Raw genomic sequence first — 25051 nt, 5'->3', positions numbered from 1 at the left:
ATGTTAACAATAATTTATTTTTCTTCTCAATCATGGGGATTTGGGCAGTCAGAGTCATTTCAAGAATTAGATCATCAAAGTATTGAGGTTCTGCATTTTAATTTGCAAATCTGTCATTAGTCTTCAAAAAGGCTTCTAACTCAGTGGACCGACGCTCTGGCAAGGCCAGTCGTAGTGAAAATCCTTGGGGATGCTTTGCCTAGCACTGGAAGTCTACTATATTTTGAACAAATCAAGATTTAAAAAGTGTATATTTACCTATATTAACCAGCTTCACCCCATCGTCCTCTATAGCCTGCAGCGCGGTGGTGACGTTCTCCAGCTTGTGGTGCTGGTTAGTGGGGTTCGGACTCCAGCCCTTCAGCCGACGGCCCTGGAGAGCCTCTACCAATGCACACAGGACTGTCCCGTCTTTGAAGTCTTCTACCAAATCCACCACCTGAGGAAGTAGATGAAGCATAAGTCATAAGGTATATAAATCAAGTGGCAGTGGGCGAGGCACATAACTCATAGAGACGATGGCCGTTGGGGCAGAAAAGTTCTCGAGTGGCGACCACGGGCTGGAAGACGTAGCGTGTGCAGGCCTCCTACTAGGTGGACCGACGATCTGGTAAAGAGCGCCGGAAGAACCTGGATGCGGGCAGCGCAGGACCGTTCATTGTGGAAAACCTTGGGGGAGGCCTTTGTCCTGTAGTGGACGTCATTTGGCTGAAACGAAAGTCATGAGGTACACTTTAAGTTTGTCTTTATCGTGTAGGGTATGAAAAGGTCGAATCTGACCTTTAGGATAATAGCCCTGTTCGTTCAGGTCAAACTTAATTAGTCTTCTAATAAAACCTGTCGTCGCAATCATTTATAATCTTTTTACTACCATAGTTCGGAATAGGACCTAAAAGGTTTCATTGTATCCAATACTCGTCAAAGATCTTGAAATTGCAAATTCTCCAGAACTAGCATCGTTAGAATAGCAGTCGTGTAAGCATACATCTCGCATTTAAGCGTCATTTACGTAATGTCGGGCATTATTTAACCGCTTCAGCTATTAAAGGACACCTTGTAATTTCATAAATGTTAAGCAATGTAAATTCCAGCTACGTAATCTGGGTGCTATTATTTTAATTGCATGTTTACGTACAGAAATATAATAAGACTAACCTTGATATTCATAGGTTTTAATGTTTCGTTCACCCAGTTTCTGAAGGTGTTCGCTTGGATTTCTACCCAGAGGTCTTCGTGGCCCTTGATGGCCATGCCTTTGGCGGCGGTGCCGGCGGTGCTTCGTGCTGCCAGTCCAGCCTGGGTGATCCTCCCGGCTGACCCCTCGGCGGAGTGGGCCCGCACCCCCTGGTGCGAGACCCTGACCCCCTCCATCTCGTCTGGTATTCGTTACTTAAAAATTACTCCTAGTTTCTTCGTTGGCACTTTTTCTTTGGCATTGCACGTCTTCATCTGAAAAGAAAACGACAATTAGTTCTGTTAGGTAGAGGTAAACTATATGGGGTAGGTATTAGGGTTTGATATTTGTCATTTACAAAACCTTATTTCACAAAATCTTAAAAAAGACGTCAATCCGTCTACATCTAAAGTTATTAACGAACTAGTCACACAACAGCTTGGAAAAGCAGATTGGTTTAGGGAAAGTCGGTTCGTTGATCTGACATCGATGAAATCAGCGAAGGCACTACTCAAGGCGCAAACCACGCTAGCTTAAAATACTTCTTATTATTGAAAAGTATTTCAGACAAATAATTTCTTGAACCCATCCAATAACGGAGGTAATTGGTAGGATCAAAGATACAGAGAAATAGTACTAAGGTACACAGCACAGACAGCACAGATTATTCTGGACAATTAGCTTCGTCTATACAATCATCATCATCATCATCATCAACAGCCCTTTACAGTCCACTGCTGGACTATGAGCCTCCTCCACTATAGTGGAGGGTTTTGCCATAATCTCCACGCTTGGCAGGCGGGTTGGAGATCGCAGTTTAAAAGATTGATGTTTTTCAGAGAGCGCTGCTGCCCATTCTCTGTTTGATGTGTAGTCCCTAAGTCGCCTCTTACGACACCCGCGGGAAGAGTAGGGGTTGGTGACAAATGTATTCTACTCTGCCGTCACCACACGGCTTCTATACAATCAATTTGATACAATTTTGTGACCTTGTGATGTTCTCCGATGTCATTGAGAAGTTTTAAGTGGATTGATGACGTATTGTCACTTAGGCGTTGATTGATCACTTGATGAAAGCGTAGCAAAAACTCTCTGAGCTTGTAAAAGGAGTGCCGAGAGATACTGCGTGTCATTCTGAGTCTCAGTTTAAACATACGCAGTAGGTACGTTAGTGTTACTACTAAAGAAATCAATAAAAAAATCTAATTATTAGGTAGCTACTCGTAGCTGTGCTCGCGACTTCGTACGCGTGAAAATAGCTTGAGTAATTATAATATTTCCCATTTTTTCTGTCATTTTATTTACTGCTCCGCCCCTATTGGCTGTAGGGTGATGTTATATAGCTTAAAGCCTTCCTCGATAAATGGGCTATCCAACACAAAAATAATTTGTCAAATCTGACCTGTTCCTGAAATTACCACGTTCAAGCATAAAAACAAACAATCTTTCAGCTTTATAATATTAATATAAATTGTTTCATTTCGTCTACAATCAAATGAAATAGAGAATTATCTCAATCTAAATTCTAAACTTAGCTTTATTAACTTGCTTAAAATACTAAACTCCAGTGATATAAGTTAGGAACAACAAGTCGAAACTACTAATTGGCTAAGCCAGCGGCTGGTCATTTGAATTGAATGTGAAGTGTCTAATTGATGCGTTAGCAGGATTTGGAGCAGTGCCTTTGCTGCTAAAGCCTTAAGCTTTTAGAAAAGAACATTTTATTGTATAACGCGTTTTTTAATCATTTTTATTTCATAAAGTAAAGTAAAGAGTGGGCGCGTCCGAGATACAATACATGCATGTGTTTGTTGTTAAATGTCCGTTGTCGTTATCGTAGTAGTTCTTGGCCGTTGTAGTTGCTTTTAATGATTACCTACATTGCTTATCTAGGTTTTGTAAAATTTTAGGAAGAATTTGTTTTATGTAAAAAGCCTTATGTGTATGTGTGCTTCGTAATTCGTAGATATCACAAAATTAAATTACCGAGTTGAAATTCCGTAACTTATGAAATATAGTAAGTGAATATATTTTCATTATTTATCCAATCACTATATCATAGCACAAACACGGGCTCAGTTTCGCTCTAATTGGTGTGATATTTAGAACAATATTTATTCAATATCTCCGTTCGTACAATTCGCCGAAAACAGTGATTGTTATGAGTTAATATTAAATCTGGCAGCGGAGCGTTAATGAAAAACTGCATTTAATTAACGGACGAATAACAAAAACAGTGGCCAATTAGAGTGCTTAACTGAACACATCCGTGCGTGTATACTCTGTTTTTAGCAATGATTAAAGAGAGCATTGTCATCGGCTTAATTAAAGACCCGTGTACATGTGAGAGTGGAGACGAGGCGGTAAAAAGCAAAGAATGAGCGAAGGTCGTGAAGGCTTGTGGTCGTAAAAAAGCAACCGCGATTAATTCACACAATGTACCTATTACATTTGCATATTTATATCTAAGCTGATCAACTTAAAATTATCTTGAAGAACTCTTGCATTTTGCTCTATCTTTAGGTACTTAATTGATTCTACAGCTAATATATTATTTACATAAATTATTTATTTATTCGAACTGGCATGTTCTTCAGCCTACATGTTGTGATACCCATACATAATTTATCGGTCGTGATATTTGTTTTATCTTTACAATCATTTCAGGAAGAGTAAAAATTTATAATTACGGAATTTCGACTGAAATATTGGACGTTAATTATTATTTTCCAGGTAAAGCATGTTTGGCAACGCTCAACAATTTGTTTCATAACGAATTCCAGAAAATGTGCAGTGTTATTCGCTCAAATTGCCAGTTTCCCTTCACTCGACTACTGCTTATTACTTGTTAAAATGTATGTATTAATCACTTTTCCTAGTATGGTCTAGACTACACCGTTATAACTCTTGTTTATTTCCACTTTTATATTCCAGTATTAAACTATTTATAAATATGATTCCATTCGGGTCTAATTTAGCCTTACAAAATACTTATAAAGTGGTGCCCCAAAACACATACCTATACCCCTCACTTAAGCCCGGTTTTTTCCTCAATCTAAAGAGAAACAAGCCAAGTGAGTTCATTACTTCCCAAATTAGAGTAGGTACCTGAAATTGCAATGCAGCAGAACAACAAATTCGAGCGGAGGCCGATAGACCCCTAATGTAATTCCCACATAAGGACCCTTGGGAATGTTCGGTACACATTTTTTTTTCTAATTACTGGAGAAAATTGTTTTCCTGTTCCCCATTACGGCATTTTTGATCTTATTTCGATTTATCTATATATATAAAAATGAAACCCGTTTCGCGTTGTCACGGCATCACGTGTGAACGGCTGAACCGATTTCGATAATTCTTTTTTTTAAATGTTTGTGGAAGTCCAAGGATGGTTCTTACGGAAAAAAATTTAAAGAAAATCTCTACGCTAAGGCGGTACGAAGTTCGCCGGGTCAGCTAGTTGTGGAATAAAAAACACGCAATTCCCTTAAATTGGGTGCTTACGAGTATACTTGAACTAATGATACCTACGGCGTACACGGTATTAAAAAGCTTCTGTGTGTTCTTTCCACTAATAGAAAACTTATTAGTGAGTTCAGAAAGTATATTGAAAATCAGATTTATTTGAGTTTAAGTACTACACTTAATACCTATTAATTTAGACATTCAGGGATCGTAAAATGGGCTCATAACGTAACTTGTTTCATACGAGTAACTCAATTCGAGTAATGCCGGATTAGCGAAGTTTGATCCAAAATCCAAACCGATTCGTGATTGAGGATGTACAGCACGCCATTGCGACTTACTGAAACGATCACAATTTCAAATAGCTATTCCACAAAATGTATTCTGTTAAAGCTGATGCACGTTGAATACCAAATGAAGATTATAAGCCGCAAATTGGAATTGGAACAATAAGCATGCTAGTTGGCTGCGCGTGGGCCTCGGCTCAAAATTGTAGCGATATTTATATAAGTTTTCTATAGCGATTTACACCGTGGGCTGAGGCTTGAGGTGTAGCGACAATATTCAGCTGACGTTCGACGTCATTTCTATTTTAGATATCCTTATGTCACTACTCAAACTTTGATTATGCTGACTCTGTTGGGAGGTACTACAACCACAGTAAACGTGGATTCAGTAAGTTGCTATAATTATTGCAAATGTTATAATTAATTGGGCACTCCTTTTACAATCAGTTGAAAAGCGGGTAGTTACGAGTTTTAGTTTACATGTAATTACATGTAGTCCACTTATAATTAGTTCAATTGACTAATTGCATACACCGGTAGCTTTAAATTGGTTAGGTAATGTGTCAAATAAATTCACGAAAAGTTTGTTACCAATTAATGAGTTGAATAGGAGATAAATAATTGGTCCGTGTAGGTACAAAGCCGTAACTACGATGTGAATGAGCTAGTTTTTGAATTATTTAGGTATATCGCATACAAATTACAAAACCTTATTAATACTTAAAAGTGAGCAGGTTCGTATGCGAATTAGATTTCGAAAGCTTCAAATATGTACTTACACTCCTAAAGGCGGCGCGTGCGCAACTCTAAGGTTCCGCAGTTATCTAAATGAAAAACATGCAGAAGTACTGCTACATCAAAGATGATACTAAAACACTTTGAGTTAGTTATAATCATGAAACTATTCGTTTACGAATTGCAGTTGACTTTACACAAATTAAGCCCGTATTACAAATCGAATCGCAAAATTCTATTCAATATCAAGCAAAAATTGAGTCTTTTGATTGGTTACGGTCAATCACAGGGGAAAATCTACTACAATTGGATTGAGTTTTTTAACGTTCATAAGTGCCACTTTTCCGTTCATACTTGTGGTCTAAACTGAATAAATATTTTTGATTTTGATAACGTTGTTTTGTAAATTGAATGTTTGAAGAATGTTTACTATCTCTACCATCTTCTATTATGCTACGGAGATACAAGGAGAATTTATGCAAACTAGGTAAATAGCTCATCGCATAAGGTAAACAGGTTTTAAAACAGAATACTGATTCACATGCAAGCGTACGCGACGCCTTTTATAGTGCCGTAACGGCCTTTGAAAGGTAATTATTATAATAATGAGATACTAAGTAATAAATAATTGTTTGCTATATTATAAATTGCTCGATTTTATTAGGTTGTTTAAAATTGTTGTGATATAATCGTGCGTCCTAATAAAGTATTTATTTAAAAAAGTTATAGTATAATTAAGCACTAAAATCTACATGCAGGAGAGGTTCTAACCAGTTATTATCTTTCGACTAGTCAAGCCTTTATTTATGTTTTTCAGCATTGTATTTATTAATTATCTTTATGATTACTAATCTATAACAGTTTCGATGGTTTAATTTATATCCCTTTGTTATAATAAGGTTCTAAATCAATTGGGGAAATTGAACATTTTGTCGTGGTCTCCCACTATTCAGGATAATTATGTTGTGTCCTGAAGGTGATGATCGAATATCGCACCTGCCTAATTGACTATGTAATCATTCGTAGACACCTCACAACTACTTGTCTAAACATAATCGTAACTGTTTTAACAACATAACATTACAAGTCACCAGTGACGCAATAAGAATCGACTTAACTTGGAAATTAGTGATGTTCTTCTTTCACCTTCATGGGTTTTAAATAAAATCCTTGTGAAAGAGGTGATAATTACTCGAAATAGAACATTATACCGTATAGCTGAGCTCTATTGTCTTTCTCCCAGTAGGCAGATAAAGATCGTAACTGCAGTTTATCAGAACTCAAACAATGTCTATAATATATTTTATAACATCAAAATCAATGTTTATGGGTGCTTAACATAAGCTTCAGGCACAGTGTTTAACCAAAGTGACAATGCTAAAGTGAAAAAGCGTGTAAGTATTAGTGATTTTATTACCATATTCATGAGGAACACATGTTAAGTTATTGAAACCTCAACCGAGACCTACATTCAGACACCACAGTTCCAGTTCATACGAGAAGTACTGACAGTGGCACGTCAAGCTTGACACTGTGAGGTCATAAGCTGTTGTAATAGAGGCTAGTTTACAATAAATATAGTCTGATATGGTGTGCTATAAAATTATGAAACGGCAAACTTAACGATAATGTAGAGAAAAGTGCAAAATCATCGAGACCGCGCATCGTTAAGATTTATGACGTTCATCCAGTTTGAAGTATTATTATGTTTTTATGGCTCGAAATTGTCGTTGTAAATAGGCATCCGGAATTATTATCGTGAATACATCTACACGTTTAATAACGATGTGGGCTGTCGGGTGACGATGTGATGTAGAGTGGGCGAAGAGAGAACCAAAACGTAACCTAAATATTATTTCAACTTCACACTTTAAAAGCTTGTGAAAATGATTGAGAGCCACATAAATGGTAACGATCTTTGCAAGTGTATAAATCTTACAGAAACAGACATTCTGTCTGATGTATTTTATTGCGTCCTATTTGTTTTGATTAATAATTCAAGGAATATCAATCACCATAATTTTCCAATTTTCTCTCAAACAATAACTGAAATATTAAAATTTAACAGTAATCAATCATTTATGTATATTCCTGTTATAGATCATACTATTTTATTAGATATTGAATTCATCATAAATAAGCATGACAATTAAATCGAAGATGCGTGTAATGCGTTTCCCTCTACATAATTTAAAGGTTTATTTATTTATGAAGACAAGCTCGGCCGTAAGGAGCAGAGCAGAAATATTTATTGACAGCAAAAAATTTTTTGATATTCTCCTATACTTATTTTAGAAAATGAATAAAATCTATAGGTTTATACTTTGTGTCTCTAAGCGCCTGGTCTATACCACCCACTGGCCGTGTTGAATCAATTTATGGTGCGTTAGTACGCAGAGCGGTTTAGATCAGATTGTATTGGCAATGCAGGTGGGCAATTAAATATCGGTTTGTTGTTGCAATGCGGTATACAAAACGATATATTAGTCGTACTGTTAATTTTCGGGTGTGATAATTAAAATTAAAATGGAAATAGTATTGGATAACGTGGAACCGGCCAACATGGAAAGCAGGCCTATGTTCAGCAGTGGACGTTCTATGGCTGAGATATGCTATTCTGACGATTAAATAATAATACTAAAATATGAAACGGAGTAAAAGAATTTTCCCTCAATGCGCGAGGGATTTTACCGCGAAAATAGGCTACGTAAGCCATCTTCGGGCACACCAGCGCCGCCAAGACAGCTAGGAGTCGGAGTGGTCGCCATGGCCGAAATCGGTCGGATGGATCATCATCATCATTTTATGTAATTGTAAATCGAAATATGGTCAATTTTGCGACAAAAATCTAAAAGTTTTAATGTGCTATCGACTGTATCTACCCGAGTACTAACTTCCATAGTCAATATACCTATGTAAAGTAAAGAAGGTTAAATTAATAATCCTAATTGGACAACACATCGGCAAAATCATTGCCCGAAACGTATAGTTGGGCGCGCTGCCTAAACTAATTTGGGGGGTTTTACGAAATTAATTTAGGCACGAAATCGGGAAGTTTAGAGCACGGTGTAGACTCGATGTATTGTAGACGTGACCTTTTAACCTTTGACCTTTTAGGGAAGCAGTTAGGGCTATGAATTCGCCACTTTTATTGCCCGAGGTAGTGATGAAATCGTTATATTGTTGCGCGAAAGGAGGTAGGATAATTGAAAATACTTTTAGTATTAAGTTACAGCCAATAAAATAGTTTCTGGAATACTATTTGACAATTATTTCGTCGAAGGAGTATCTATATAACCTACTAGCTTTCCGCTCGCGGCTTCGCCCGCGTGGAATTTTGTCTGTCACAGAAAAACTTTATCGCGCGCGTCCCTGTTTCAAAAACCGGGATAAAAACTATCCTATGTTCTTTCCCGGGACTCAAACTATCTCTATGCCAAATTTCATCAAAATCGGTTGCGAGGTTTAAGCGGGAAAGCGAAACAGACAGACAGACAGACAGACAGACAGATAGACAGACAGACAGAGTTACTTTCGCATTTATAATATTAGTTGGGATTATTATATTATTATTATATTATAGTTGGGATAAAAAAAGGGTAGCAAGGAGATGGGAACGAGATTCGTTTTCACATAAACCACCAACAATTGTACTTTTTGAAAAATTTGGCGGTATCAAAAAGTCAAACCTGCCAAAAAACGAATAAATTAAACTGAAAAGGGTTGGATCTAATGTCTTTTCAAAAATCCTGTGTATACCTACAGAATGATACATTTAAAACTGTTGCCAAATGCAGTAAGGTTCTACCTATGATTATAAACGACTTTTACTTGTGCGAAATAATGGACGCAAAATTCGTGATAAAATATTAAAAAACCATCATTTATAACACCTTAGTACGTAGGTGTCAATGCTAGGAGCCGTCACTTCCGCCGCGGTAATCGAGTCGTGAGCGTAAGCTGCGCTCACGCATCTACTAGATAGCTGGCCACCATTATATGGCGATAAGTTACGTTTCCCACAGGACGTATGGGTCTTGCATGCATATGCTAGACAAATTGCCTTCATAATTTGCCAGGGCTAAACGTTGCGTAAGTTTTTGATGAACATAAAAAATGTAGAGTCAGTGTATCGGAATAGATAAAGTTTCTCCAAGTGTGCTTGTAGGTTAACTCTAAAATTTTTGATGTGAATAATATTATATATTCTATAGCAGTAAAAATTACAGTTCTTGAAAAAAAAAGACTGTAGGTAGTCCTGACTACAGGAAGTTTTGATACATTTTATATACGAAGCCTTTATTGTAAGCGTTGCACGCGTATTCTTGTGAATGATGGAAGAAAATAAAGAAAATGGTGTACTAAATACTGTGCAGTATTTAACTGCCTAAATAATAATAAAACACAGAATGTACTTTTTTAAGTAGCCTCAAGACACTGAGAGGTAAATAAGTAGTCAATATTATTCATGATAATTCATGCTAAATCATTGTATTTCCTCCGCCATTTTCCGCAGTTTGGCACCTCACGTCACATCATTTTACCGAAGTCAGCCCTATAGCTTCGGCGCAGTGCCGATCACTGACGTTTGTCAACAAAATGGTGCTTGACTCTTCAGACAGGCTAAATTACACCATATTGTTAATGAAATTGAGCATACATTTTTTTAAATACCTTCGCGAAGTAAAACTTCTGTACGTAGTACTTATTATTATTCTGTGCCTATACTAAAACTTAAGGTAGCCTATTGAAAAATCGGTATCAGTGTTTTAAAACTAATTTCTAACTTTTGCCAGCCCTGACTTTGAGGGATATGGCCTGATGATAATCCTATATTCCGCTTCGAAGGAGAGTTACGGACAATCGAGTGCAACGCAAGCATAAAACTGGACTCTACCTCTATACATTATCGCGTATAACATAATACGCTAGGTAAATACAGGTTTATATAAATAACGTACCAAATGGTCTAGCTTATTTGCTGAAAAAATATGCAGTTTAATATTTAGCTTGTAGGTAATAAAAGCTAAACTGGCTAGATGCTAACTTGTTTTTAATTATGTTTATGAATCCTTTTAATTGTCCGCAATACCTTCTAAATGATTAATCACACAAAAACTAATTTAACACAGATTAAATGTTTGTTAGGCTTTAAAAATTTGACCAACTAGTTATAACGATAATTGGCGTTTTTTGTTTGGAGTTTGATAGATTTTTGACGTTTGTCAAAGTTAAAGTAAATTGCTGCGATTCAAAGAGTCTAAAATTTTGAATTTCTATGACAGTAATACACCATCAAAAAGGCTAAAGATTAGTACCTAGTCTACTGATGGTGACTACTGGTGATATTCAATCTATCATGCTAGTTACGAACTATCATCATCTCAAGTTTACCGAGTTGGCAGGTGCTGGTTACCTGTTCGCCAAGTACCTAAACTAAGTAGAAAACTGTGCCTTAGACCATTTTTCATTTAAAATACTTAATTTGTAATGTGTTTTCAATGTGTAGGTTGTAACAACGGATGTCACAACCTTCGTGTCAGACTTTGTAAGCCGTAGGCATCTGAGTTGGCTCAATTAGACCGACAGTTTAACGTGCTTTCCGAAGCATGAAATTATACCTAATATTCATAATTTTCTGACCACGTTCAATTGGTTATTATGCCATAAAGCCTATTCTTGGCTATTCTTCTCTAATAATAATCTTTACCACTATTCATTATCACCATCAGATCATTTTAGTCTCTACACTCCGAATTACCAAAGGAAAATGGAAAATTTGACCTACAGGGTTTAGGAGGTCTGACGGTCGCATATTTCTTACCCTTAGTCACATTTTGATACGGGAAGAGTAAGGGACGTCTTATTCTATTCTGCTAGCACCGCAAGGCTAATATCATTGTTAAAAATACAAAATCAAGCACAACTGGCTCCTACTATCTGCTGCCTTGCCTTTGTAATGCCAGAATATGATATGGGCGCTTATAATCACCATTATTAACTCGATAACCGTACAATCCATGGTATGATCTACTTGTAACGGTATATTAGCCAGCTATTACGCTTCATTGCGCCTTAATGCATAACACTTATAGCGTAGTAATGGGATTACATGTAATTTCATGCAATAATGTCACTCAGATTACAGCGCGTCCTTTGTTTACTAGCTAATACTGCAGTATTAGCTGTCTTATTGTCGATACGTATCGATATAAGTTAAAATGATAGCTAAAGGTACAGTAAAACCATAATTAGTTGACGAACTGCTATTGAAGATCAAACCGCAAAGCCATTGGCTCTACCTTTTTCAGGTCTTCAGAAAAAATGGTTAAATGTGTATTCTTGAAAAAAACTTTCGTTGATATGATTAACTTTGCCAAATTATAATGGTCACACTCTAATTAAGTTTCTTTGTGGAGTCTGTAGGCCATTACCCAGTACAGTTATCTTCCATTTTCAGAGATCTCGAGTGCTCGTACATTTAATTCAAATTCAAAATTGGGTATTGTCATTATAATGACACAGTAACGTGATAATACAAGTAGCTATTCATTTTTTATTTGATCCGAGTTCAAAAAACTTTCATTTGTGTTTATTAAAGTTCGCACGTTGTTTTGTTTCAAATTAGCGTTATCACAGTTTTGCAACTGCTACTCAGGTATAGATCGTTTCATCCACGAAGACGCGCCCCACCATTCTTCCGCTAATGTTTGAGTGTTATCGGTACACGCTAAATTATCCCGCGCTTATCTCGACCAAGAATTGGTTGGGTGCGTCTTCGTGGATGAAACAATCCATATTTATCATTTAAATTGCTATACAGTTACACAAAATACACACCAAAGCCGCCGACACGAGTCGTCGACTTTTGACATGTTGTCAAAAGTCATAGAAAGTACCTACACAAAGCCGTCGGGCTTAGTGTGTAGAGTTCTAAAGACGGTACACGTCGAACTCATAACACAACACAAAGAGTCCATTCCTATCTCGTGCAGCCAGAGAAAACCCACCTGTCTGCTTTTATTGATGAAACACCCAGCCTAGCGTACATAAGAAACCGGGGGTGCTAAAATTGTATAATTTTATTTTTAACAAGCGCTCGGCTAACGATGTTTCGTGCACCGCTGCCTCCTATAATGTACCGGGCATCCATGTAGAAATATCTATACACACGTAGATATTGTATATACGCACGGCTTTATTAATTTACTTTAAAAGAGTTTTAATTGCCCTCCTTAAATGATACGTTACACTCTGTTTCCTGATGGTTAATGATACGACGATTTTCTTATTAATGGCAGACCATTTCTTTGTTTGAGATTCAATATTGAATATATTGAAGTAAATATTTCTGATACAGCTCTCTCTTTTGGTTCGTGTCAGTTCCTGTTTCTAATCAAGCGTTTTATGATATTTTCATAACATATCGATGAATGATTAAATTTTGTCATCGCTTCGCTGTTTCTTTTTATGTACTAAATTTTCGTAAATACGGCTTGATAGAAAGGTAGGTACTCGTATTCGGTTTAGTCAATATGTTTGAATTTGATAAAGTCAGATATTACTCGTAAATATTTTAGCACCTAATTTGGAAGTGGAATGAAGCGATCTCAAATTGAATTTAGAGACAGTAGCTACTTCAATTCGATTCAATACCACAATTTTAACTGAACGCAACTAATTTTGAGTCTTATAACATTCAGGCTGACCTGCTGACCACTGTACATCGGGGTGATGTCACTCAGGTCAACAAATTGGAATCAATAAACGCTTGTTGTTACAGAGTATTTATTGAATATGGTTAGTGTTTATTAAACAACTATGATTGTAACATTGGCTCGTATCTATTTGTATCAGGATAATTGCTATTGCAACTAGATATTTGTTAGTTAAATCTGTTTTTGTTCAGTTCTATGTTATTCGTTGTACCTGCTGAGAAATGTATTGACTGTGGTACTTATTGACGATATAGCAAAATTCGAACCTTAATTTTGAACTCCTTCTTTGTTCTTCTGATTAATTTCGTTGCGGGTCCAATGACAGTTTAACTGTCCCTCGGGACAAACCTGACCTTCATTGGTTGGGTTTTTATGGCGGTCAAGCTGTTAATCCTGGCTACACAGGAGTTGCAGTGGTGGGAACGAGAGGTGGGAATAAGTAGTCCCGATATGGCAAAATTATTGAAAGTTAATTTTACCTTGTAAGAAGGATACTTATCAATTTAATAAGTAGGTATTATACTTAGTCTGTGTCTAGACCAATTAATTACAATATCATCATCAATTTCACCCACTTATGCCTTAATTTGTCTTAATACTTAATTAGGACTGGAGAATGGAGATGCTAATGAATTGAAAACATAGGTCCTAAACACAAATGTTACATTTAATCGTAAGATTTTGGAGTCAAGTACTATTAATATTTATCAAACCTTTTAATACATTCCTGACAGGCAACGCTTAGGGTAGTTTAAAACAAAAAAGGAAAAAACAATAAACTTCTAGCCTATTTAATTTATTTTTAGTTGAAGTTAAAAAAAAAAGCATAATGCTTCGGCGTAGCTTTCCCAGTTTTGCATTTGCTCAGATTCACTTCGTCTGGTTAGTTTGAAAGTTTGTTTTTGCTTCAGTTTATCCATGTAAGAAATCTATTTAAATCGTTCCGTGGATATCTGTTAGGGAGATTTTCTTGGAAGAGACATTGAAGCTTGGTATTTATTGGTTTGATTACTGAATCTCCCTAAGATCTAAGTCTTGGGATATTAATTTGTTTCGTATTTCGTCTTATTTAATATCTGTCCAATAATACATACGTTCTTGCTTCCAATTTCCTTTAGGACTAAGTTATCGTGAGTCATAATTATTTTTAGGTTTGTGACACTGATTGATATTATAATATTGTGGAGATTAGTCATATCCGAGACAATCTTGGGTTAATTAGCATTAAAAAAATATTTTAACCTTTGCTAAGGCCAATATATTTATTATTATCTTCCAAATACAATACATTCAAAACATCGAATCCACTCAACCGAAGCCTTATCGATTGGCCAAACGTAGGGATGTTTATTTTTTCAAAACCTGATTTACTGGTTCCTTTGCCTTTGGTCGACCTACATAGGGCATTGGCAATAATACCTACACATTTTATTTCCGAAGAGCGAACCGAACGAAAATGTCTCAGCGAATACGGTTCAACAATTCACACCGTAGCAAGACACGTGTATTGTGGGTGTAGTGCTAACATAACACGCAATGATGTCATTAGGCACCTCGTCACATAATCTTTGTCACTTTTTGTACTTGAAGGATTTCCAGACTCCAATGACACACTACTCTCTTTTGAGCGGTTGTGCAAGACAACCGGTCATCTGTCAACATGTTTGATTCATTCACAAAAACTCTAGCACCTGTTCCTTAATGTCAACTTTTAACAGCTATACCAAAAGGGTTAGTTCTATCACAGTTGTTATAAATTATGTTATATTATTATGTACATCCAACGCCTTACTGCCGCCTCGCAAATGCCCTTGCTGCATAAATCTCGCACAAAATTCGACCGTGTAAAGTCCACGTGTTGTTCATTCATTACCTTATTTACAAACAAGGAAGCATCACTTAAACTTCGAGTCACTATCACTGTTCTCACTCGTTATTCGATTGTTTTCGGGTTTTTCGTCACGAAAGTTATCGAGTCGGCGCGTATCGGCGCTGCGCAGGCGCAGGCGAGGCACTCACTGCGAGGAGTGAATTGACGGAGGCACAGGTTGCGCGGGGTCCCCCCACCCCCCCCTCCGCGGCAAGGCTGCCCCGGCACTCTGGCATTCCATCTGTGACGACAACGTGCCCATTTATGTCTTTGGATATGGTTGGCGGTCACAACGGCCATATGGTGCTGCAGTGTGATTAAGTTTTTTTCAATGGAATTCTGTAATGGTCAGATTGCTTTAACGTGTGGGAAATCGTCTGCAGCCCGCAGCAATTTACCGAACTGTTTCGCTCGGTGTTGCAACGGATTCGATTTTTATGACTCGCAGTTACGGCGCCACAGCTGGAGGAGAGTAGATTTGTCATTTTGACAGCATTGGAAAATCACTTCCGTTAAAATTAGACACTTACTCGTACTCGTAATAAAAAATTGTATCATTTTCTAATGCCAGGTTCACACTTAAATCTATCATCACTTGTTGTTTACACTAGCTAAATAATGTGAACTTAGATTGGTACCTAATGTAAGAGCGAAAAATATAATTACGAGTATAGCGAATTTTCTATTCTTAAAGCTCAAATCGCAACCGAACACCTAATATGGTAATCTACTCGTAGTACTTTAGCATGAATTACTCACTGATGATGGTTATCGAACCTTCGGAAAATGATTCAACTCTGTGTCGCGTTTTCCTTCAAACGGCAGAGCATACTTATTATTATACTGGCCAGTGACAACAAATAATATCGAGAGTCTTTTGTTTAGTTTTGTTTCGAATTTAAAATAGTCTTTCCTAACTTTTTTCATAAACAAATGACAAACGCTATTTTGCAGGGTCAGGGATTTATTTTTTTTACCTACCTACTGGTACAAATTGACAGTGAAGTTTGCATTTTCAATGATAAGTTACCGACCAAATATTTGGAACAATTAAGTGGATACTAACAAGGGAGTGGATACAACATCCTAAGAATGTTATGTAAAATGGCTTCACTCAGTTACGAGTATTCATAGAATTAATGTTTGTTTGCTCGCCAAAGGAAAGGAAAATGTTTTCGTAATTTATGTGGGTATAAATTATTAATACACAGCCCTTCGCGGGCTTGCATCTATCGTCGCGGTAAAAGGGAACAGTAGGATAACTTTGTACGAATAATAAAACTATGTAAAAACACTATTTTGACAAATGATGGCGAATTTACGTTTATTTTTGGGAACGATAATTTTTGGCGTAAGCGTCGTATTATTTATTGCAAGACAAGTTAAAACTGATTGTTTTAGGGATCAGGCGAAATTATCTTCTTTAATTATACATATATTATTATAATTTTGAAAAATTCTGCAGCTAATGAGCGCATAGTAGAAAATATTAGTGTTCCTTGCTGACTACAGGGCCTTAAAAAGGGCTAGCTAAACAAAATGACTTTAGTTTTCATCATGCCATATTCGTAGTTGTTTACAGGTTTGTTTCCCTCTAATAAGGAAAATTGGGGCGCCCAGCATCAAGACGTTTTACTATTCTCTTTCACTATGTCACCGTGGAAGAGTTAAATTGGATCCAAGGGTCACGAAGGTTTAATTTGATGCGGGTTTGGTCGAGCGAGACCTTTTATGTTAAAAGGAATTTGTCGATTTTGAATACTTCACAATTCCTATCCGTTTAAAATGACCTACATTAATTTGCGCAAGTCCATGGAAAGGAAAATTGCTAATCAGCTATTGCTGTTTAACGGAGCGTTTTTGTGTGTAGTTGTGATTGGAAAATTTTGGTTTTACGATACAGTAGGTAAATTGAATATAGTTTAATTTGCTCGTAAATTTATTAAAAATTGATCTTTATAAAGTCAAATAATTGGCAAAAAATGTTTTACCAAAGTTTATAAATATTGGAAATTCGTGGAAATGCCGGCAAAAATTTAATGACAATTCAGAATAGATCACTAAACACCAGCTATACTCATTGATAACATTCTATACTTACCTTATTTCTTGAAAATAATGTTAGTATGTAATTTTTATTTATTTTATTTATTTACACTTTTGCACATACAACTGTATAACTGCTTTAAAACGGTTAGGCGAAAGATTTCATTCATTATCATCATTGTCAAGCCACTTGATCTTAGCGTAAAGGCCTCTTGTTTACCTATAGATAAGTAGCGCTTATTTTAATTTCAATTGATGTATTAGCTGTGGAATGTTTCCTCAATAAATTATGCATTGATGACGTCACTCACACAGCGTATCTCTAGCACGTAGTGTTCGTGTGTTTATGGATAGAGGCACAATATACATAAACTACCTACAATTTATATCAATTAAATAAATAAAGGCGATACAAATAAAATAAATCAAAATGTATTTACAAATGCTTTGTAGTATAGTAGCAAATAAATTCTATCCTACACAATGTTTGTTGCGAAGTTTCTGATGCAATATCGATTCAAATCTCAGTTACAAAGTTATTCCGTATCATTTATTCCCAAAGTTAGCTTTCCAACGACAGCCGCATACGTGTAGACCTAGATTGTCAGTCCGAGCCAGTTCGGGGCATACTAACTCGTGAATAAATTTGAATGGATGAGCGGAGGGTTGGCGACATTTAGCCCCGACCCTGGCCACAGGTGTCGTCTGCGCTTGCCCCAATAAAAAGACACCCGTCGAACTGTACTAAAAATCTGTGTAATTTTTCAAACGCCTTCCACTTATACTGGGTACGAATCACTTTTTCCTACTGGACCATTAGTTTCTGCACTCTATATCATTTGTCTATCACCTATCACTCGGCTGAATAATGTTTAAAACCTTAACTCGACTCCTTAGTCTACACTAGACGTCGTTATGGCATAAGAATCTACACAAAAACAATTTTATCCTAACTATACCTACCTAACTATGGTTCGAGAACTTTTAAGACAAATTAGAACATTATACTGTGAGAAAATTACAAATATATTGTTTAGTTGTTTACCTATGTAAGTTTCAGCCCTGTAGAGCTGATTTTTCACTTGTCGTGGCACATTCTCTTATCTAAATATTTAGCAAAATCAATTAAGATTCGATGAAAACCTTAATGAAAACCCAAATTTTCCTGAAATAAAAAGCTTTCGACATAAAGTAAGCAGTTTAAAATGTTTGTTAGTCGTAGCGGCTGTTGCAAAATTCTTGGTTCTCTTTGTTGCATTTCTGTTTGGCTTTTTACTGCATCTTATTTGGCTACGAGGTACCTTATCAACTGAAAAGGCACTTAAATGTTTTATCTTTAAAGCTTGTTTTTACTAAGAGCTTAGTTTGCAGAAATGCTACTTTAATTGGTAACTTTCTTCCAATTACTAATTTTTATTTAATAAATACCGGTTATGGAATACAAAATGAGCATAAAGTAAATTTGTGAAGGGATAATCCTGGAATTAGGTGGAGGAGGAACCTATCAAAAAAGACATATCACACAGTGAACACCAATATACAAATCATATTATATTCATGAGCAGGGAAACGCGAACCAGGTACCCACTTTAATGCCTACATACCTAAATATTTTGCTCGCTAAAGTACGGTCTGTGGAGTTCATTCCAAACCATAAAGTAAATAATATAGGTACATATACATCGTACAATCTAACTTGGAAATAGCAAAACTCAAATTGGATTTTCATGTTTAGTGGGCGCAGGTGAAACATTTCTACGAAATTTTTCAATAACTGAAAAATGGAATTGCTTTCCAACAGGAAAACGGGAGCATTTTCACATTTCCTGTTGCGATGTATTCGAGTTGAAAATAAGACAGATTATGCAATAAGACAGAAAAAATGTAATAAAGTATAATGTTTTACTCATTGTCCATCATCTTAAGATATTACTTAGGTAATTTGAAATCAATTGTTGTTGTGTAAGGTTTTAATTAAATATTATTTACTTTATAGTGAAATAAGAGCTCGTAATTCCATTTAGTACTTTTCCTGTGTCTACGTTTCAAAAATCTGTGTTTGCTGAAAATGCCATGCTCTGATTGCGTGTGTGAAAAGCAGTTCATACACCTATGAAAAAGTGGTTTAAGGTTGGGTCCTTTTACAGGTTTTATTTATAGGCGTCACTATTTTCTTCCGATGTGGTGACTGATACAGGCATAAGTTGCGTGTAAAAATAAAGTAAGTACAATTTTCCCAAATCGGGTTAAAAATAAATAAAGGTAAGTCATCTTATGACAAACATAAAATTCATAGCCAATTTACGAATCCTTCAATATTTATTTCCATTTCTCGGTTTACATACCCAGATTTGCTTCCTGAAGAGTTGATTGTACTGGCTTAATTTTAACGAGATATCTTTATGTACCATTAATTAACTGGAATGTATCATCTGAGCTACTCCAGAGTCTCGCTATTTAATTATTCAACGCGTTTTCGATTTTGCTCCAATTAATTTCTGAACATGACTCACTTCTGTAACATTTACACGGATAATTGGACGACTTAAGATCTGAAGACGATTTATTATATTCCTCTGACATACTTCAAGAAGTCGTTAGAAACGGATACCTAGTGATCTGAAAAAAATTGGCTAGTTACCGAAAAAAATATAGTTCACTTAATGGTCATATATTAGACTGGTACCACTGGTACCAGAGATTTACTTAACAATTTACTTTATTTTCTCAAATGAAAGTTAAAATATTTTCAAATAGCCAATAGAATAGCCACATTAATAATTTGATTTATTTTCCACGAATGTGTAAGGGACATTCTTTGTCTCTATTTTGTTCTGCTCGATCCTTTTGTTAAGAATTAAAATTATGATCTTAAGATATAATATACGTAGACGATCTTTCATTGCAAAAGTTAATTACGTACCAACTATAAGACACCAAAGCTGTGCTATAGCGACCATAGGGTCGGAGGCATCCGTTGCCAGGTCTCGGGTGCCTGAACAACAATTTATTGCTTGCTCCTTGTTTTTCATAATTTATAAGATTAGCACGGCGCGGCGCCAGCGTCGTGGCCCTTTATAAATTTCAAATAAGCTTGATTTATGTCGGCAGTAAAAACTAATGCCTTAATTACGACAGAACTCACTGATTTTATTGTTAATTGAAATTGATACATTTGTTCGACGGCTATGTCTCTGAATTAAGGTCAACGAGTTTACATGCCATTACACAAGATGAAGTAGCGTCATCATGATTATGTCAAAGTAACAATGTTAGAAAATATTTATGTAAAACGCTGAAGCGGTTTAGGAAGATTTTGATCGTTTAGATGATGTGGTTATTTAAACAAATCAAATCTAAGTTGAGGCAGATTTCATCAAGTCACTCTATTTCATTTTTTCGGCATTTTTTATTACGAGTAGATTAATTATTTAACTTTTAAAATTGTCTCGCACTTTCTTCGAAAATAATCATACTTAATCCACCCAAAACATTCATCTTAAGTGTTCCCTTAAAACAATCTATACAGAAAAATACAAATTATAATCTCAGTGAAAAACTTCGAAGGTTTAATCTTAATCACGTTGGAATATTTGATTATGTTATGTTTTTCTTGAAGGGGAAAACTCGAGAGAAACGGATTCGGCTCAAAGGCGTTGTTTTAATTCATTTTAATTTTAAGAGCACAATCTTGTTTCGTTTCACAATCTGAGTCCTGTACGATTCCCCAGAGAATTGATTTTCAACTTTTTTAGATTCTATGTTGTTTTACAGTAAAGGGTAATGATTATTTTTACCTATTGATAGATTTTATGTTTCAAATGGACCGAAAGAAAATACCTACCTAATCAATGAGTAAGAGTTACGGAAATAATTAAGTTATTAAGTTAAGATTTTCGTCACAAAATGTCACATTCTCAAGCAAAAAGAGGTACATAGCCAACGTCAATCGGCTTAGAGACAGCAGCTTACTTACGCAGATACATGTAGGTACCTACCTACTACTGATGTTTTAAGATCAGAAAGTCGAAAGATTGGACTAATTAGATTTAGTAACAGATTTAGGCGTAGGTATTCTGTAAAAAGCAAACTGACGCCACTTTTATCAACTCAATTCAATCCTCCGTTGACGGATTGACCAAAAGAGATTGCCGCCGACCTCTCCAGGTGGAGTAGTCCTTTCTTATCAAGCACTATGTTCCATTCCACGTCGCGTCCGGCACCGACACGTCCGAGCACTCGACAGTACCTACGTGTGTCGCGTAGAAATTTATGTCTCGACGGGGATGGATCGTTATCTAGGTATGCTGAGAGAAAGATTTTTTATTTTTCATTCGCTTGTGCTCGTGGCCAGTACGGTCGTTAGACGCACCTGTAGCCAGAAATGGACACGGAGTTTGGTCAAAAGTTTCAGGTGATAACGCAAAAATACATAGAATTTCTTTTTAATACTTCAATTTTATTATTCTTGAATAAGAAAACGTGTCTCTTGGTTCAGATATTACAAAAATGCCTCTCACGACTATCAGGGTGTTAATGGGCAAATGGAAAATATGAACTTTGTGTGGTTATTAATTTGTTCCTAGACTGTTTTGGAAAACGCAGGCATGAGTTGACATGCCTTGATGAGAGCCTGATTGTGCGAAAAAATAATTATAGTATTGTATACTGATTTCGTGCTTTGGCATGATGTAGAGCTATGTCAGATGCCATAAAGCGGCTTATTAAATCTGAAAACCCTGTTGTGGTGATAGAAGGTGTTATTGTTTATCGTTTTCCTTTGTCAATAAAAGCGCTTTAAAGCAATTCAATAACAATAAAACATTGAAGAACCGAATCAAATTAAGTTTTCGCAATGTTTTCGCAGAACGATGAAGAATGCATGTCAATAACAATTTGAGCAAACAAGCCAAACGTTTGTCCGTGCGAGTTTCATTGTCCATGTTACGTAATTGATACGGTACATACAGTGCAAAGATAATAAATACAACGTAACGTGCAGTGAGGTGCATGTTAATGCCCATGTTATTATGTCAAAATGTTGGTCAGTTGACATAGTTAGTTTGGTCATAGGGAAGAAACTCACATGACAAAGATGGTGAAAATATCACTTGAACTTTTTGAAAAATAAGTAAAGATATAGAGGAATAATTAAAATTAAATTGCCACTTGTTAGTATGTGGGTACCCATCTTCACGGTAGAGTTTGGTAGCGCTAGAGCGTTAAAAGAGAGATAGGTAAGTACATACTCTTGACCATTGCAATAGGTACACTCAACTGGGAATCGAACCAAGGACTTCCAGGTCGGAGGTCCGTCTCCCTTACCATCAACCTAGAGGCATCAATAAAAACTCTGACGTCAGCAGTTACGTTTGCCTATTTACGACGTTATTGGTGCTGTCTGAACGGAATTAACATTTTTATGGTTCGGCGGCAAACGACACGCGGCCGTCATTAGGCGTTGTTCACGCTGCCACAGTCAAATAAAGATAGTACTTGTAGAATATAATAGAGTTTAGAAAATAGAATATTAATTGTTTATTTGGCATTGGCGCATTCAAGTATTTTATCTTCTTAGTATTTTTTATGTCTTTGTCGATCACTGCGTGCTGTGAGTTAACGCCTCACTCACGTCGTACTTAAACATTTATTGTTCGTGGTATTATTGCCTATTAGATCTTTTTAATAAAAGTTATTTAAACTCTTTACCTTGGTTTATCAGCTACCAACCGCTTTGCGTTGGAGTAAATTGATAGCTCCAGTTTTCTCTTGTTTACTTCTGAATTTTCGTTGCGAGTCCAAAGATTCACATATTCTAGGCCCTGAAAATGTAAATTTTGTTAGTCAATTGAGTTAGAAAACAATGTAAAACTTCTTTTTCCAAACAAAATAGGCGAATCGCGCTTCAAGCTTCAAAGTGCCATCAATTGAATGATACAGTCAATTTGTCCTTAAAACTGTGCCTATTAGTACAAAATCCTTGCACGAAGATGTCTTACTATTTTTATTTTACTATGACACTCCAACGTGCTATCGCAGTTATGTCCCAGTTATTGTCCCGGCTCACTCCAGGACGCCGGGATGAACGTTTGCTCCTCGCGGCAATCAATGATGTATTTAAAATCAAATCAACTCGACCCCTGTTTTTCGAGATGTCTATAAATATACTTCGATATTCGATTAAATAATAATNTTATCCAAGACTATATTATTAATGGAAACTTCAATGTTACAATCCAGGACCTTCCTTATTTGGTGTTTAGTTCCTAAGATTAGTACTTGTGACTTAGAAGGGTTTAGTACCAGTGAGTTCCTTTCTGACCACAGATAGATGTTTTTTAGATCCTCATTTACTTTTTCAACAGCCTCAGTGGTGTTATTATTTTTAAAAGAATAGTACACTTGTGTGTCGTCTGCATACAAGTGGTATTTACAGGATTGTATACACTGTGGGAGATCAGCAGTAAAAATGGAAAATAAGATAGGGCTCAGTATAGAACCTTGTGGCACGCCTCGCCCGACTACCCTAGGGGATGAGAAACTATCTACACCGTCATCTCCAGTAATAGCAACCGTCTGTTCCCTGTTAACCAAGTATGACTCGAACCACTTGCATGTGTTAGGTGAAAACCCATAGTGTGACAGTTTTGCCAGTAGGAGTCGAGGGTGCAGGCAGTCAAATGCCCTAGAATAATCTAACAATACTAGTATGCTGATTAAGGCAACTTTTCCTTGAGAATAAGATTTATTTTTAAACAGAATTATGTAAGCGATGTTAATGTGCCTCCCTTTTCTTTCACAGTTCATTGGTCTTCATTTGCTTGAATCAATAATGTGCTTTTTGTTTCTGTTATCTCATACCTACTTGCTGACTCCTCTTTGTATTAAAACCACATTAACCGACTCTCGCGAGGATTGTGACCTCAGTTGTAACAACTCAAACAATAAAAAAATATCCAGAAATCATATGCCTATAACGAAGCACAAAAAGTATTTACGTTTACCAATCCTATAAAATTAAGGTTTAAATTTCACTGAAAAGTATGATCATTATTAATTACCATACTAGCGTATTGTCACTTACCTATGTTAGTTACTATTTCATAGTTTAACAGTAAAATGTATCAAAAATTAAGACTTGTTGTGAGTCGACAACTAAACGACTCAGTAATTAGTTTTGAATTGGTGGCTCTTGCAAATGGCGGGCCCACTGCAAACATCACTAAGCGGGCCACTAGTAACACAAATAATAAAAATGCAGTAGATATAATTTAAAGGTAAATCAGCAAAATATTATGTAGGTTTGTATTTATATTTAAAAAATATATTTCGTACACAAAACCAGACGGTTGAGGGGTTTTATTTTTTTTTTCTAAATTAGATAATTTGAAAACTAATCACGTACTAAAAAATATTTCTTTTATCTGTGTAGGTAATTTATTTTAATGTTATATTTTAATAAGAAACTTGTACCTATTGTTTATTGAAACAATAATATATCATCAAAAATATGTTAACTATTTTTCTTATCAACTTTTGCACAAATTAATCTGACAATTTAAAGTATCGTTTTAAGACTTTAATTTAATGACTGAAGTTACCGAATTTACATTTATTATGGCCTCATAATGGACTTAGCTCAAGATTGTCACTCCATTGTTCGGACACTTGAATTAATGAGAGTACTCCAGGATCCAGGATACCCGGTGTCATTTTACCGCCAACGATTGGCCGGGGCCACGCAAAGCCCCCGTTT

General features: G+C 36.1%; 1 protein-coding gene across 3 annotated transcripts in view; it reads right to left on the bottom strand.

Moving 5' to 3' along the window:
* jbug (filamin-type immunoglobulin domains fbug) overlaps positions 1–15416 on the bottom strand; it is an 84162-nt gene extending 68746 nt beyond the window's left edge. Inside the window, exons 1-3 of one of the 3 annotated variants that reach the window (XM_028303695.1) lie at positions 15253–15416; positions 1156–1449; positions 259–439 (exon numbers count right to left, since the gene is read on the bottom strand). In XM_028303695.1, the coding sequence (XP_028159496.1) occupies positions 259–439; positions 1156–1371 (397 nt within the window). In that variant the 5' untranslated portion in view covers positions 1372–1449; positions 15253–15416. Of the gene's footprint in view, positions 1–258; positions 440–1155; positions 1450–15157 lie in introns of all 3 variants that reach the window. The other 2 variants (XM_028303696.1, XM_028303697.1) reach the window with 2 other exon arrangements.
* Positions 15417–25051: the final 9635 nt, after the last annotated feature.

This window comes from Ostrinia furnacalis, unplaced genomic scaffold (genome assembly GCF_004193835.3).
Source record: "Ostrinia furnacalis isolate ACB-3 unplaced genomic scaffold, ASM419383v2 OfSCF1268, whole genome shotgun sequence".
Taxonomy (NCBI): Eukaryota; Metazoa; Arthropoda; class Insecta; order Lepidoptera; family Crambidae; genus Ostrinia; species Ostrinia furnacalis.
Note: the sequence above shows the minus strand (reverse complement) of the source record. Positions and strands in the feature narration are given on the sequence as shown.